General features: G+C 38.4%; 2 protein-coding genes across 2 annotated transcripts; both read right to left on the reverse strand.

Annotated features, from left to right (window-relative positions):
* Positions 1-6,618: 6,618 nt before the first annotated feature.
* Positions 6,619-9,684, reverse strand: LOC108988049 (receptor-like protein kinase FERONIA). The gene has a single exon (XM_018961145.2). It carries the CDS (start codon positions 9,495-9,497, stop codon positions 6,801-6,803), a length of 2,697 nt encoding a protein of 898 aa, XP_018816690.1. The 5' UTR covers positions 9,498-9,684; the 3' UTR covers positions 6,619-6,800.
* Positions 9,685-13,488: 3,804 nt separating this feature from the next.
* On the reverse strand, positions 13,489-16,243 carry LOC108987976. The gene is made up of 4 exons (XM_018961057.1): positions 16,051-16,243; positions 15,823-15,919; positions 14,643-15,357; positions 13,489-13,986 (listed from the first exon to the last, which is right to left on the reverse strand). The coding sequence occupies exons 1-4, from the start codon at positions 16,241-16,243 to the stop codon at positions 13,489-13,491; spliced, it is 1,503 nt and encodes a 500-aa protein (XP_018816602.1).
* Between the last annotated feature and the right edge of the window lie 354 nt (positions 16,244-16,597).

Consider the following 16,597-nt stretch of genomic DNA (forward strand, 5'->3'; position numbering starts at 1 on the left):
GAGGAAAAAAAAAAGGCTTGAGGCTTCGAGAATGCGTGAAATTGCCTTCAGAGTTGTTGATCAACGTCTTCCCCCACCTAATAGCTAGATTCATGTTACATACAGTTGATCATATGATACTCAGACCATTTCCAGAACATCATGGCAGAGTTCTTCATTGCTGGGATGGAATGTTGACCGTTTCTCACGGAACCGTTCATGAGAATGAGTCTATTCGCTTAGGAGTCCTTTAAGTGGTCCACCACTCTTATTCATCACGTTCATAACTGATCCTATGAAAATAGGATCACGTGGGACACATAACACCGAAATTTGATGGAGGCTTCGGTTATAAATACAATGTTTGGTCTCCAGACTCACTCACTCAATTCCTTCAGTCTTACACCATCTAGATAGAGTGGAGAATAGTTTGGAAGTGCCAAACACAGTGAGAAACGTAATAAAACCAGTGAATAACATCAATGGCTGGAGGTATCATTCTTGGCATTAAAATATGTCGATTCTTGTTTCTAAAGTGTTATTCCGCATTGTAGAATTATTTTTTGTCTAACAGTTGGTATCAGAGCTCCGATTTCCTCTACTTGGGTGTTTAAAATCAATACTCTGTTCATCTCTGTTTTTGGCCGAAACTTTGAAAAAAAATTTAAGTTTTGATTTTTGGACCTTTTTTTTATTTGAAAAAAGTTTAGAAATCATAAAGAAATAGTTTTTCTAAACTTCCTGTGAATAAAAACGTGATTTTTGACGTGAAAATGGTTGGAAAAATTCGAATCTGCGTGTTGTCTGGAGGTTGAAGACGGCCCAAACGACATGTCGTTTACCTCAGGAATTTGTATCCAGTATAATGATAAACGACACGTCGTTTAGTTCGGAAGCCATTTATCCATTGTGAAGATAAATGACATGTAGTTTTCAGTTTTGTGGAAAACGACATATCGTTTAGTTGGCCAGCGTTCATTCAGTATAGCGAACTAAACGACACGTCGTTTATAAATTTAATAAAAACGACATGTCGTTTATATGGTTGTTTTTCTTTTTCAAACAGTAAGGAAAACGACACGTTGTTTATATGAGTCAGTTTTTTTAAAAAAAATAATAATAATAGTAAATAAATAATTTTTTTTTTCTCCACTTTTATAGATAGTTTGTAAAGTGGGTTTTTTGGCCCATTCCCTTTGTGCTTATAATTTTTATTTAATTTAAATATATATAATTTGAATAATTGTAGTGTAAATTTGTTTATTATGCTCGTATTTAATTTGCATAAATTGATTAAATTTGCTTTATATTAATACATGCAATTTTTGGATGAGTATATAGTTTAAAAAGCATGAAATTAAATGTTATGCATAGTATTATAGTTTTGATTATACAATTTTTATGCTTATATTATGAATATTTTGTGCATAATAATAACATGTTAGTATTAGTTAAAATTATGTAATTCATAATATTAAGCTAGTCTTATTCAATTTAAATGTTTAGTGATCCATATAATTTTATGTTAATTAGAGAATAGCCACATTACCTTTAATTAAGTAAAATTATTATGATTGATTAGGATCACATAAAGAATATTAGACATTAATTGTAATTAATTATACTTAATATAATAAATTTTATCCCACATGAATTTTTATTATATTTATATTATTAATTAAGATAAAATATCAAGTTATTCATAAATTACCCACATGAATTATGAAGTAAGTAAATAATTTGATAGTTTTATCATAAAAGTTTAAGATAGAATATACATCAAATCATAATATACCCTTTAGAATTATGAATTAAGTAAATAATTTGATAAAATTCTACATAAAGATTAATTTAATCTACTTGAATTAAAAATTTAGTCCACATGTAATTTTATGTCATTAGATTCAATTTTTAAGCATGATTTACACTAGTAAAACATGAATATTTATTTAGGTCTCAATTTTAACGTAAGCTTATAATTTTATGCAGTTGCACAACTTGTAAATTTATCTGATATTCGTTATGATATCCCTGAACTTAAGGGAGATAACTATAAGGTCTGGAAGAAAAAAGTCCTTTCTTCATATAATAGTACTGGAGCATAACCTTAGCATAATTTATTGGATTAAATTGATCTAATCAGACGGTTTTTATTTGATTATGAGCAAAACTCAGGTTTTGAATTTAAAAATTTACAGTTAAAGTACACTTTTCCCAGAATTCTATTAGGATTCGCACGTTTTTGCATTCCAAAAAGAGAGAAAATAGAGGGAAACAAGTACCCGTCATGCTTTAATGGATCATATTCATGTCCCGATCATTACTCGGAAAGAATCTGCTTTTAAGAGGAGGGGCCCGAGTTTTATCTTTTCATGAAAACGAATTTAATTCGTTACATCGCGCCAATTAGTTTATCAATTTACGAGGGCCCAATTATAAAATTAAATTTTATTTTTAATGAATTGTGAAATAAATAATTGTAAACGAACTATAAGAAAGTTATAAATGTATTCATTATTACTCATATTCAGTTATTTTTATCAATTGAAAATGAAATTTACCGATACACATAAACAATAAAAGAGAGAAAAAAGATTATAAAAGGTAATTACCAAAAGAGTGGTCATGATTCGTCATACCGTCAAAGTCACCATTTGAAAAGTTGAGAGTACTCGGCCAGTAGCATTGATCGATATAATTCAGAGTTGACCCAAAATTACGACGACGACCCTTTGAACTTCACAGGTCTGAGTCTCTCCAGTACCATAAAGATCAGAGTACTACTGCCCCAGCTTGCTACTCTCCATCAATTAATTAATGCTGAATACAAAACTAATTAAACCAGTACTGGTCAAGCATAACGCGGAACCATGACCCATATTCTTATATCTCTTCCATGTACAGCGTCTGAATGCGCTCCATTCGTGAGGGCTCGTAAACGATTGGGTGTCTAACTCTTATTTACACCAGCCAACAGAAACACAGCATGTGACAAGTGTATTTGTCTTACAATAAACCACATCTTATTGTAAAAAACATTTCCGTCTTCTCTCCCGATTCTTCCTCTCTTCTGTTTATCCTCTCTCCGATTCTAGCTTTTTTTTTTCATTCTGCTCTTCCATTTATTCTCTTTTCTTCTTTTTCGTTCAGTTCTTCCAATTCCACATATTTTAAAATCTTATTCATTTTCTAGACCCGTCCGAGGCACTCCTCCGTTGAAACACGTACATACGATGCATAATTTGTTCAAAAGTCTTATAATTGTTAAAATATCTTATAATTGTCATTTTCTTTAATTAGATAATTGAGTACTATTTTTGAACATTAGGCTACATAAATGTTTGGAAGAATTTTCAGAATTTTCTTCTATTTTGTTTATACCGATTCTTGCTGTGTATTCCATGGTAATTCGTTATGGACCTGCGTAAATGCTTTCTGTGATGAACCTGATAAATAGTTACTGTGATGTAATGGTGAATGCTTGTTGTGATGCAATGAGGAAAGATTAGATTGTTGGGTTCGTTGGCTGTATTCAGAAATGGGAATGGATGCAAGATGCTTGATAAAATGCTCAAATGAGCTGATTTGTATGATCTTGATCAACCCTTGTAGAATAACAACCCCTCAAATTCTTCGGAAGCTATAGGGGAGGAGGTTGACGTGACAATTTTTTTTAGAGAGAGGCAGGGGAGGAGGCCGACGGGAGTGGGGGGAGGAGGAGAGAGAAGATAAAACTGGAGAAGAGAGGAGTTGTTGTCTCCGGGAAGGTGTTCGTGAGTTCAGATGTTAAGCGTCAGAAGACTCACAGGAAATGAAATTTCCTTGAAGTAGTGATATGCTACATGCGATTCTATTTACAATATTACTGAAATTCATGTGTGGCATGTTGTTATTTGCTGGTGTAAAACACGACTTGACACCCGACCGGCCCCAAGTGCTTCTAAAAAAAAAGGCTTAAGGCTTCAAGAATGCGTGAAATTGCCTTCGGAGTTGCTGATCAAAGTCTTCTCCCACCTAATAGCTAGATTCATGTTACGTACAGTTGATCATGTGATACTCAGACCATTTCCGGAAACATCATGGTGGAGTCCTTCATTGCTGGGATGGAACTCCCGCCCACATTTAGTGTGTGTATACCATCTCAAAACCGGTGTTCTTTTTGACAAGGAAATCAGATCTAGGGAAGACACCTTTATTTCCAAAATGAGTGTAATAAAGGTCGGTGGGTATCGAGACGATCTCAATCCCATTTATAAACGCATACGCATCATGTGAGGCATCTTTAGACGGAGTAAAGGTTATTCTCAGGCTCCTATGCATTTCCAAGTTTACGCAGAACTCTTTGACCAAAAACTTTGAGCCTAGAAAATCTGTAGTAACGGAAGAGTCGAAATTCCTAAGGAGGGTGAAAGGACCAGCAGTAACAGTGAAGTAGTCCTTAGACCTTCCCAAACTTTGGTATATTTAGATGGACTGAAGTGAGTTGGTACTCTAAAAATCGCACAATAGACCAGAATGGGAGAAAAATTCATTCCCACCCTACTGGGCGACTTGGACCTCGATTGGTGTTGTTAGGAGCTCCCGAAAGCGTGCCGGTGTGGCTGTACGGTGTCGATGCGTACTTTCATAGCAGAAAAATGTGTAGAGAAAAAAAGAAGAAGATGGACACATGAGTTTACGTGATTCGGCATAATGCCTACGTCCTTGGGCGTTTGGAGACGAGAAATCCATTATAATATTCTTGTTTACAGTCTCTATTGGTTTCTCATTCCTTACTGTACAATGGTGACTTCGGATATATTTACTGGAGAAAAACCTTTTGCCAGGGCTCTCTATTCTAAGGTTAAAGGAGAGGTTGAAGAGGAAGAAACAGAACTGAAGAAGAAGAAAATCCTTCGAAATCGTCTGAACCCCCTTATTTATCTGACTGCTTTGCCTGCTTACCCCCTTCAGTGGAGTCAAGGTCTGCTACGCGTGCCAAACAGGCCTTCCTTTGTCCCATTTCTCTTGGCAACCCTCTAAGCATTTTCGCCCTTTCCCCTTAGAGCCCATTACACTCCCAGACACCATGGCCCCAACCCCCTGACACCTCCCACCTGCCATCTGAACTCCCTCTTCCCCCTTTTACCTCCTTGACAGCCCCTATTTTGTCTTATAGTGACAGGCCTTAGGCTGGAACTACTGTTGATGTTTTATTATTTTTACCCCCTGACAGTACCTCGTGATTTTTAAGGGCAAAAAGACATTAAGAATCTTTTAAGATATGCGATCGAACTGGTCTGCCCGAGTACTCATGGAAATAAATTTCGGAGACCAGTCCCGTGCATTTGTTCCTTTGGCTTGAGCGACAAACATTTCCGAACTCTGGATAGAGATGAGCTCGATTACACAGTGTGCGGGCAGACAACTTGTCTCAACGAGGAGAGCGAGGGTCGAGTTCGGCCGCATAGAGCGCGTGCACGGGGCTGCTGAGTCTAGGGACTCGACTTTATTGAATAGGGGGTCGGTGAGTCTAGAGACTTGGCCTTACCCTACAGCGAGTCTAGGAACCCGACTTTGAGGCAAGTTTATGGACTCTTTGTTGAACGAGGGGTCTACGAGTCTAGAGACTTGGCCTTCTCCGTAGCAAGTCTAAGGACCTGGCTTGGAGAGAAGTCTAGGGATTCGACTTTGTTGAACTGGGGTCGGCGAGTCTAGAGACTTGGCCTTACCCCTCAACGAGTCTAGGGATCCAACTTCGTGGCGAGTCTAGGGACTCCGCTTTGTTGAATGGGGGGAGGGGGAGTTCAGATGGATGTTTGTCGTGTATAGGGTGTAACCGGTCCGGTTCGGTCCGGTTTTGGATAAAATGTAGGATCGAACTGGTATGTACCGGTTTTGTATTTTTCAAAACTTATTACGCACCGGTTATTCTCCTAAACCGGTACTTCCGGTTTTACCAGTTTCCGGTCCGGTCTAGTCCGGTTTTTTGATTTTTTTAAAATGTAAATTTCACAATTTGTTATTAAAAATTTGTTTATAAAAAAAAAATTGATTTAAAAAAAACTGTTTTATAATTTTATTAATATATTAAACTATATAATAGTATTAATATTAGACTATTGGTATAGTTATAAGTTATATATTAGTATTAGTTATAAACTTTTAGTAATTTAGTATTAACATTTTATGTAATAATTTATAAATTATAATAAGAAATTATTTCATATATGAATATATATATTATATATAAAATTTTACATAAAAATTTATAATTATACATTATATATAAAACTTATATATATTACTATTTAATATATATAAAATATTTTGTATAAAACTTATATATAAAAATATTATTTTTTATTTTTTTAATCAACCGGTCTGGTCCGGGCCAAAAAATCCTGGAACCAGAACCGGACCGGAACCGGTCGGTTTTTATATTTTAAAAACCGGTTTCGGACCGGACCGGTTTTCCGGTTTGAGTTTACACCCCTAGTCGTGTACGTGTCTCTTGAGTTTTTAAATACGGTTAGATTTACGTGATTGCTATTTGAAAATTTTTACATCACATATTTTTTATGTATAATTTTTTTTATAAAATTCAAATTTTAGAATTTACATTAGAATTTAGAATTTACATTACAAATGTAATTATTTCTAACACTATATATATATAATTCGCATTACCACTGTCATTACCACTGTCATTTTAGAATTTACATTAGAATTTATCACATACTCGCATTACCACTGTCATCCTGTCTCTAAATAATAAATACATGATTCTAAATATATAAACAAAGCAATAGTATACAGATCAATATACCAAGTACCTTCTTTTAGCGTCCTTGAGGATTCATAATCTCAGAAAACACAGCTCCAGAGGACCCCAGTCTATCTGAATCCTTAGAGGTAGAACTTTGCTGATCTCCACTACTTGTCATCGTCACCTCGCTATTGCTGTATATACTTGACACTTGCCCACCGCTACTACTGAACATGTTATTACTATCATCACTCTTGGATTGAGGCAAGAGAGCCTTCTCAGCATCATTCATCTCCAATTCAATCACATGATCAGGCTTGCCTACTTTTTCAATACTCTCTTGCAATTGCAATGCGAACTCAAGGCCCCACACCACATCATTCATCGATGGACGTTCGACTCCACTGTCATGCAAACAACTCACAGCAACCTCACCAAATTTATTCAAACACTCGGTCGCAATTTGACCCTTCAAAGTTGGATCAACAATCTGATCAAACTTTCCATTGCGAGAGCTTTGTCGGGCCCACTCAGCAAGGCTCACTTGCTTCTTCTCAGCAGTTTTCAATATTGGTGGTCTTGCAGACAACACTTCACACAGGACAACTCCGAATGAATACACGTCGGATTTCTCCGTCAATTGTTGTCGCCTGTAATACTCGGGATCTAGATACCCAAAGCTACCCTTGACGACAGTGCTAACATGGGTCATAGACACGCCGGTGGGTCCCGTTCTGGACAACCCGAAATCAGACACCTTGGCTACCCATTCCTCATCCAGTAAGATATTTGTGGTTTTCACGTCACGATGAATGATTGTTTGTTTCGCACCTGTATGTAGGTAGCTCAAACCTCGTGCTGCACCGATACAAATCTGAAGACGCTGCTTCCATGAGGGAGGAGGATTACTGGACCTGTAGAGATGATCACGTAGGGTTCCGCGGGCCATATAATCGTAGACGAGAATCATCTCCATACCATCGTTACAATATCCAATCAAAGAAACAAGATGCAGATGGCGGAGTTGTGAGAGCAGCTCAATCTCGGTCTCGAACTCGTGTACTCCTTGTTGAGAACCTGGTACCAAACGCTTGATCGCCACTGGGTGGTCCCCACCGTCTATATAGCCTTTGTAAACGTTACCAAACCCCCCAACACCAATGATGAAAATGTCGTCGAAGTTGTTGGTGGCTGCTTTAATCTCCGCCAATGAAAAGTATCGACTCAGAGCGGATGGAAGAGACGACTTGCGGATCTTTGTTGACTTGGTCGTAGTGAACGAAAAGGTCCCATCACTGGAGCCCGATTCCTTGACTCTCTTTCCCCTCCAGAGAATCAAGAAGCCGAGAATTGAGAGAAGAATAAATCCGGCGACTCCACCAGCGGCGGCAGCAAATATTGTTGTTTTATTCCCTTTCGAGTTTTTTGCCTGTGCTGGTGGCGCAATTGTTGGAGGGTTCGGTGGAAGTGGATCGGGGTTGGGTCCTGCAAGATTGCCGTTAAAGTCTCTTACTTTAAAGATTTCGACGCCGTTCAAGATTGCATCCTGGTATGAAGTCTTCCACCTTTGCGCTCCTATCGCAACATAGAGATTCACTTTCTTCTCGGTTCCTGCACGCATCGAAACGGCGTAGTCTTTATACACGGGCACACCATTTCCACCACTCCACAAAATCACGTCGGCTGCTTCATCGGCGGTTTGATTTGCTATGAAAATATGGAATTTTCTGTCTGACGCTTCAGTAATTTCGGGTTGAAACTCGCAGAAATGCAGCCTAATGAAGTAATCAAACCCAGAATCTACGGGGAATTGCCAGGTGAGATTGTAGCTCAGGTTGATAGTTGAGTTAGTCCCCAGGGATCGGGCAGTGCGATAGACATCTTCTGGTGCAGTGTACTGGGGTACTTCGGCGGTAAACTTCGGTTTGATAGTAGTGTTTAAAGGTAAGAATAACATTCTTCCATATTCTTTTAAGTACCTGAAGTCGTCTTGCCATTCCCGGAACATTCCGGTGTCATCAGCGGATGAGATGGTTTTCCCTCCAACGTTTAATCTGTATACCATCTCGAGAGAAATGCTGTTCTCGATGAGGTAGTACTGGTTCTGCTGGCCGATAAGATGAGCCCCTTGATCGTCAGCGCGAGTGTAATAGAGATTAGTAGGCATCGACAAGATTTCGATTCCGTTGATAAAAGCATAGGAATTATAAACGCTCGGAGTTGGAGTGAAGGTTATGTTCAACCTCTGATCTTCTTCGATATTGACACAGTATTCTCTGGATATGGTAGGTCCAGAACCGCCGGCATCTGCGTTAAGTGAAGCGTTGAAGTTGCTAAGAAGGGTAAAACCACCAACTTTGACAGAGAAGAGGGCATTAGAGCGGTCGAACTTGGAGTAGGAAGCGGGGTAAAAGTATAGTCGAACGAATTTTTGGCCCGCAGTGACGTTGAATACGTAGGTGAACGGGGTTAGAGATAGCCTTGCATCGGTAAAAGGCACTTGGAGTTGGGGGACATTCGGCGGTTCGTTAACTGTGCTGATAAGAGATGACTGGCTTTCGTGAGTGAGAAATTTTGAATTGAAGTCTCCAATCCAGATCCGAGTATCTGATGCAGTTGAATTTCCAGAGGAACCGCAGTTGAGGAGAATTTGGTCGACCGGTGTGTAAGGATACGGAGAGTTACCGGCGACGGTGCTGGTCATGTGGTGCAGCAAGATGACGACAAGGCAGAGAGGGGCGAAACATGGTAGGAGTGGGTTCGGCCTCATTGTAGCAGTTAGAAGAGACAGAGGAGGTATTTTGGTAAAGTTTAGAAGACTGCTATGTATAAAACACAAATCGAGCGAGGAAGAAGGTGAGGTGTTTCCCGGAGGCTGTGGGTCATTGAACAGTGGAAAAGTCTTCGTTAATTGTGAAAATGTTTTTTAATAAAATACATACGAGAGTTCTTCTGGATATCAGCCAATAGCCACAGCATATCCGTACTGTGATTTTTTTTTTTCACCTAATACACTTAGTATGCAGCGTGAGTTATACACAGTAGAGTGTTATTTATATTTTCTTTACAAACAATGAGTCATGATCAGATAGCTAGGCAAAAGAGACTAAGGCTACGTTTGGTTGATGAACTCCTCTCAACTCATTATTACAATTTTTTTAAATTCAAACATAAAATATAATAAATATTTTAACTTTTTCAAATCTCAAAATAATAATAATATTAAAAAATAATATTCTAACAATATTTTATCATTTCAACTCAACTCAACTCAACATCGAAACACAACCAAGGTTCGTTTGGATGTCAAACTCATCTCAATTCATCATTATAACTTTTTCAAATTCTAATATAAAATATAATAAATAATTCAATTTTTTCAAATTCTAAAATAATAATAATATCAAAAAATAATATTCTAACAATATTTTATCATCTCAACTCAATTCAACTCAACTCACTTCAACATCTAAACACAACCGGCTTCGTTTGGATCATCAACCTATCTCAACTCATCTCAACTCATCATTACAATTTTTTCAAATTCTAACACAAAATATAATAAACAATTCAACTTTTTCAAATCTCAAAATAATAATAATATTAAAAAATAATATTCTAACAATATTTTATCATCTCAACTCAACTCAACTCAACTCACTTCAACATTCAAACTGGTATGTTTGGCAAGTCTGAGTACCTCAAGTACTCTCACTACTATTCTTTACTTTATTATTACTTTTTATTTATTTTTCTACTATTTATTACTTTTCACCTACTTTTTACTAATATTCAATATTTTATTATTACTTTTTTATTACTATTCATAAACATTCTCAACATTTCTCGACATTTCTTACTACCCAAAAGATAAGTTTTTACTTGGGGGCAAAAACTCCTGCTTCTGACTTTTGACTCCCCGAGTCTCCTTTCATTAAAAATAAAAAATATAGAAATTATGAAGAGACTCAATGCTGATGTTAATATGATTCTTTCATTTAATATACATTTCATACTTTTTTGCTGTACTTAAGAATTCTTCAGTAATTAATAAATCTTTTACAACGAAATCTGCTTATACAATAACAATATTTAATTACTGTTAATCCATAGTTGAAACAGTAATTACCGTAAGCAACTTGCAGTGGTCGAATGCAACAGTAAAAAACTTCAGCATCCCGGTAAAAGCCCCAAAACATTTCATGATCTTTTGATATTTTATTCATTGACTAACCGGCCGTAGCAACAAAATATTAAACACAAAACTTCCAACTTATCTCTTTATCTTCATATTTATGACTCTGAATTATTTGATCCAGCAAATTATGTGGTACAAGAGCAGCATGCTTATAATTAATAAGAGTTGAAATTACAATGTGATCCCTCAAAGGTAATGCCCAAAGCAGACAGCCATGAGCAATGTGTGAGGGGCCGACGCTGTTTTTAATATTTAGCATCACCTGTCTGCAATCTTCAAAGTTGTAAACGTATCGTTCACGCCATATTATGGAGCCTGCATGCACAGACGTTCATTGGATTTCAGCATCATCTGCTAAATGGCAAATTAATGCCAAATACCTCTGTACTCTCTCTCTCTTGGTACAAAATTTGGGTAGCTGAAATGAAGCTAGTTTTTAACCCTCCTTTTTCCCCCCTAGTTTCAGCATTAGCTACACAGTCCCTTTCATCCTCCCCACACGTATAATTTTCTATAGTAATCTACGTTTAATTAGTAAGAAATCAAATCAGAAAAGTCAACCTAATATAATGGGTCTGGTGTCACAATCACAAATCATACCGAGTGCCGTGTGCTTAGGTGTATGAATATTATGTGACATCGAAAATGCTACCCCACCAGAGATATTTGTCTAATTGCGTGAAAAAACTTGGGTAGACTTTTCTTTTTAGCAATTAAAACAGTGTAAAGTGTGGTCTCACAATCATCTCTGTTGTGGACGTGTTTCGCCACCACCGTCTTACAATCACTTGCAACTAAAGTGTAGAAAGTTTGGAGGTTCAAAGGAGCGCCACCAACGCCTAAGTTAGTGACTTTTTTAGATAATAATAACCAAAACAATTTCATCTTCTACTTACCTGAGTTTTTCCTTTATATAAAGCTCCATGAGTTATCTTTGTTCTCTTATCAGATAATGGTTATCCTTTATTTGAATTCAAATATAGAGATGGGGGTTCATCTCTTAGTAGAATCCTAAACCTGCATACTCTTCCTTCCACAGAAACTATGTTACACTTTGGGCGGTTATGGTAGCCATCGCCTCAGCCTCTGTCCACTTTGTAAAGTAATCAATGATTATAATGATGAACTTAGTTCCTTCTTTGTTGGTGGGCATAGGGTCTACCAAGTCTACTCCCCATTGGGTGAATGGCCATGAAGACGTTATGGATCGCAACTCTTCAGGAGGTGCACCTGGGATTGGTGCATGAACCTGAACCTGGACCTGGACACATTTTTTCACGAATTCCTTCGCATCTTTGAGTGTGTTTGGCTAATAGTACCTTACCCTTACAATCTTTGCGGCGAGTGATCGCCCTCTTGAATGACTTCCGCAAATCCTCTCGTGTATTTATTTCATCCCGCAAATCTTGTAGAGCACTCCGTCGACTATGGTGAACCACATTGCCCTGCATTTTAACTTTCTTACCTCTTTCCAAGATGGGGGAAGATCACCTGTCTTTAAATACATTTTTATATCATCCGCCCACCCTAGCATACTTTCTCCGATCTGCAAGCTTTCTTCTCCTACTACTGGACTAGCCATCGTTTCTAATTCAACTTTCCATGGTAAAGCTTCTTCTTGCTTTGATGAGGCTGCACGTGCCAATCGGTCAACTTTGAAATTGTCTCCTCGATGTATCTTCTTGATTCGAAAGTATTTGAGGTCTTTGCTCTGCTCCTGGACTTGGTGAAGGTATTTTATTAGCTTGGATCCCCTCACCAAATACTCCCCTATGACTTGCCCGACTACTACCTGTGAATCTACTTTCATCTCGACTTCTTCGCGTATTAATACCCTCGTGATTGCCACAACGGTGAGTACTGCTTCATATTCAGCTTCGTTGTTTGTCACTTTAAACTCTAATCATACAGCTTGGTACGATTCTTCCCCATCACTCGTTACTATGTACACACCGGCTCTTCCACCTGCTCGGCAGGCTGACCCATCTACATATACTTGCCATCGATTCCTCTCAGGCGGTTTATGGATTTCTTATCTGAAATTTGAAAATTATGCTACAAAGTCGGCTAATATCTGTCCTTTCACAGTGCTTTTTGGTATGTAACTGATGTTGTACTCACTTAGTTCAATTGAGCATTTTACCAATCGTCCCAAGGTGTCTAGTTTCTGCAAAATCTTTTGTAGAGGCGACGAGGTGATCACTTTTATTGGATGTGCTTGGAAATAAGGTCGTAATCGTCTTGCTACTACTACTACGACGGAGGCGACCAACTCGACCTTTAGATATCTGGTCTCTACTCCTCTCAATGCCCTGCTTAAGTAATACGCTGGCTTTTGTTCCTTTCCTTCCTCTCGCACCAGTGCTGCTAACATGGTGTCTGGAGTTACTATTAAGTACAAGATAATGGCTCTCCCGGTTTGGTGTGACTGAGTAATGGTGGTTTGACCAAATATTCTTTTAGCTGGGTAAATGCTTCATCGCACCTAGCATCCCACTCTCGTGCATTTTTAAGTACTTGAAAGAAAGGAAGACATTTATTCGTTGATCGGGATATAAGCTTGTTAACAGTTGCAATCTTGCCTCTGTACTTCGTTCAAGTTTGTGGGCGACTTCATCTCTATTATAACTCTGAGTTTCTTGGCGTTTGCTTCGATTCCGCTCTCTGACACCATAAAACCAAGGAACTTTCCCAATTGCACTCTGAATGCACATTTTGTTGGATTGAGTTTCATTTGGTACCAACGAAAAACCTGGAAAGCCTCCTTAAGGTCTTCCACGTGTTGGTATAACTCCCTGCTTTTCACTAGGAGATCATCGACAAACACCTCCATGTTTCTTCCGATCTGATCTTTAAATATTTTTTTCACCAACCTTTGGTAAGTCGCCGGGGCAATCTTCAAACCCAAAGACATCACCTTATAGCAGTATAACCCTCGGTCGGTTATGAAAGTAGTTTTCTCTTGATCAGCCTCCTTCATCTTGATTTGGATGTATCCTGAATAAGCATCCATAAAACTTAACATCTTATGGCCTGCTATTGCATCTACTATTAGATCTATCTGCGGTAGTGGAAAAATGTGTTTCGGACAAGACTTGTTGAGATCAGTGAAATCTACACACATTTGTCATTTCCTGTTAGACTTCTTTACTAATACTACGTATGATAGCCACTCTGGATACTATGCTTCTTTCATAAATCACAGTGTTTTAAATTTCGTACCGTACCGACCGGTACGACCGAAATTTTTTGTTTCGGCCGTCCGGCCGGTACAGGTATTATATCTGTCCCGTACCGGCTAAAATACCGACCGTACCGGCCATACCGGACTAAATTTCGGCCTGGGTGTTTTTTTTTTTTCGTTTTTTCAAACTACAAACTTATTTTTTAACACCTAATTCAGACTAGACTATTTATAATTTTTATATATATGTATTTATATATAATTTATTTATATATAGACTATTATTTTAGAATATAATTTATATATATATTTATATATATAATTTTTTTATATATCGATTATCCCGAAACTTTATCCCAAAATGCTATCCCGAAACGGTACCGGTACCGAAATATTTCGTTCCAGTGCCTTGACCGGTAAGACGTCCGGTACGGTATTCAAAACATTGATAAATCAAGCTGCTAGTAACTGATCCACTTCTCTGCTATTGCTTCGTATTTCTCGGTGCAGAAGTTTCTCTCTTTTTATTTTACTGGGCGTGCTTTTGGGTCTACATTCAACTTGTGTTCGATGACCTCCTCGCCTATCCTGGGCATATCTTTATGATTCCATACGAATACATATTTATGGTCTAGAAGGAAATCTATTAGTTGTTGTCTTTCCTTCTGTGCCAATTTAGTTTCGATTTTTATATGGCTTTCAGGATGATTCTGTTCAAGAGTGACCAACTCCAGGGGCTCATCTGCCTCCCCTTGCTTTAGAGCATCCTCATCTCTAGTTTCTAGCTCCGTTATCATTACTTGGGGCCTTGGTGGGAGGACAGTATGTTCTTTAGTATCTCCAATGCTGGCCTCTCTTTGACCTTGTCTGAGTTCTTGTACATAACATTCTCTGGCTAAGACCTGCTCGCCATGCACCTCGCCTATCCCAGCTCTTGTCTGGGACTTCATTCTTAGATGATAGGTCGAGGTGATAGCTTTTAAAGTATTTAACGTTGGTCGCCTAATGATCGCATTATATGCTGATTGAGTTCTTACTACTAAAAACTCAGTCATCGCCGTGGTGACATAAGGGTCGGCACCCACATATCTAGGCAATGTAATGGACCCTATCAGTTGCACCGCATCTCCAGTGAAACCTTTCAACGTAGCTGGTGTTGGTTTTAAGTGATCTTCGCCGATTCCCATTTTGCTGAAAGCATCGTAGAATAGAATATCCGCCGAACTTCCATTGTCAAATAATATTCTCCTGTGGTAAAATATGCTACCAGCATTGTTACTACCAAAGCATCATCATGGGGATATACAACCCCTCGGCAATCCTTGTCGCCGAAAGATATCATGGGGATACCTGTACTTGGGGCTATTTGGCGGGTCTCTTCACATTATGAACTTCTTCGTATCTTTCCCAACCCGCTAGGCCTTTCTTCCTAAGGAAGTTGGGCCACCACATGCATATCCACCAGCGATCGTTTGTATCTCATCCAATGGTGGGTTCCTGCGGTTTTCATTTGCTCTTGCTCTTCGATCTCGAGTTTCATTTGACCTTCTCTCCCTACTTGGTGATTTCTATCACCTATGGCTCTTAATTCTTCATTTTTGGTGCTCAATTTTTCGTTCGTTTGTACGCCATGGAGGGTTGATGTTCTGGGCAATCAAGTGTTCCAACTCGCCACTTCCCCTATTCTCTTCTAGTTTTCGTTTCAAGTTGTACCAATCCTTGGTTCTGTGTCCCATTGTCTTGTGATAAGTGCAGTACTTCTTAGCTTGCCGCTCGTTATCGTTGACTGGTTCTTCTTCTTTTATTTTCTCTAAGTAGTGCACATAACCACCATTATGTCTTTTTAAGTTACTCTCCCCCGCCTTGGCTCCTGTTGGTCTCTTTTCGCCTTTTGGCCTCCATCTTGGTCTTTCCTCAGTCCTTCTCTCTATTATTGTTTACTCCTTCTTTCTAGTTGGACGGTTAAGACGATCAAGGTGTCTTCAGCATTAACAAAATCATCAGCCCTATCCATGAACTCCCGTAAAGTGAAAATGGTTTTTCTAGCCAGCTCGGCCATAAAAGGGCTCCTTGGCCAAATACCTTCCAATAATGCCGCCAACATGATTTTCTCGTCTTGATCATCAGCTATCATCTTCTCTTTATTGAAGCGTGTCAAATATGCTTTCAAACTTTCATCCTCTCACTATTTGACAGTTAACAAGTATGCGGCTGGCCTCTTACGCCTTCTACTCACCATGAATTGGGTCAAAAAATGTCGGCCCAATTCTTAAAAATTTTCTATAGAATTCAGTTGTAGTGCAACAAACCATCCTCTTCCTGATCCCTTTAGACTCAAAGGGAAGAATCTTCATGCAATCTCTCCCGGGAAGCCGTGAAGTGTTATATGACCTTTGAAAGTCTCAAGGTATTCCATGGGATCTTTTGAGCCATCATACAGATCTATCAACAGGACTTTAAACTTGGAAGGCAGAGGCATCGTCATAAT

This window comes from Juglans regia, chromosome 1 (genome assembly GCF_001411555.2).
Source record: "Juglans regia cultivar Chandler chromosome 1, Walnut 2.0, whole genome shotgun sequence".
Lineage (NCBI taxonomy): Eukaryota > Viridiplantae > Streptophyta > Magnoliopsida > Fagales > Juglandaceae > Juglans > Juglans regia.

Bases quoted from the DNA above. Each gene is read 5' to 3' on its own strand.
- LOC108988049 (XM_018961145.2), bottom strand. From the start codon at position 9,497: ATGAGGCCGAACCCACTCCTACCATGTTTCGCCCCTCTCTGCCTTGTC.
- LOC108987976 (XM_018961057.1), bottom strand. From the start codon at position 16,243: ATGATAGCTGATGATCAAGACGAGAAAATCATGTTGGCGGCATTATTG. The intron at 15,358-15,822 runs GTACAACTTGAA...ATTTTACCACAG, and splicing joins GGACACAGAACCAAGGATTG to GAGAATATTATTTGACAATG. The intron at 13,987-14,642 runs GTAAAATAAAAA...CCACTACCGCAG, and splicing joins TAGACCCAAAAGCACGCCCA to ATAGATCTAATAGTAGATGC.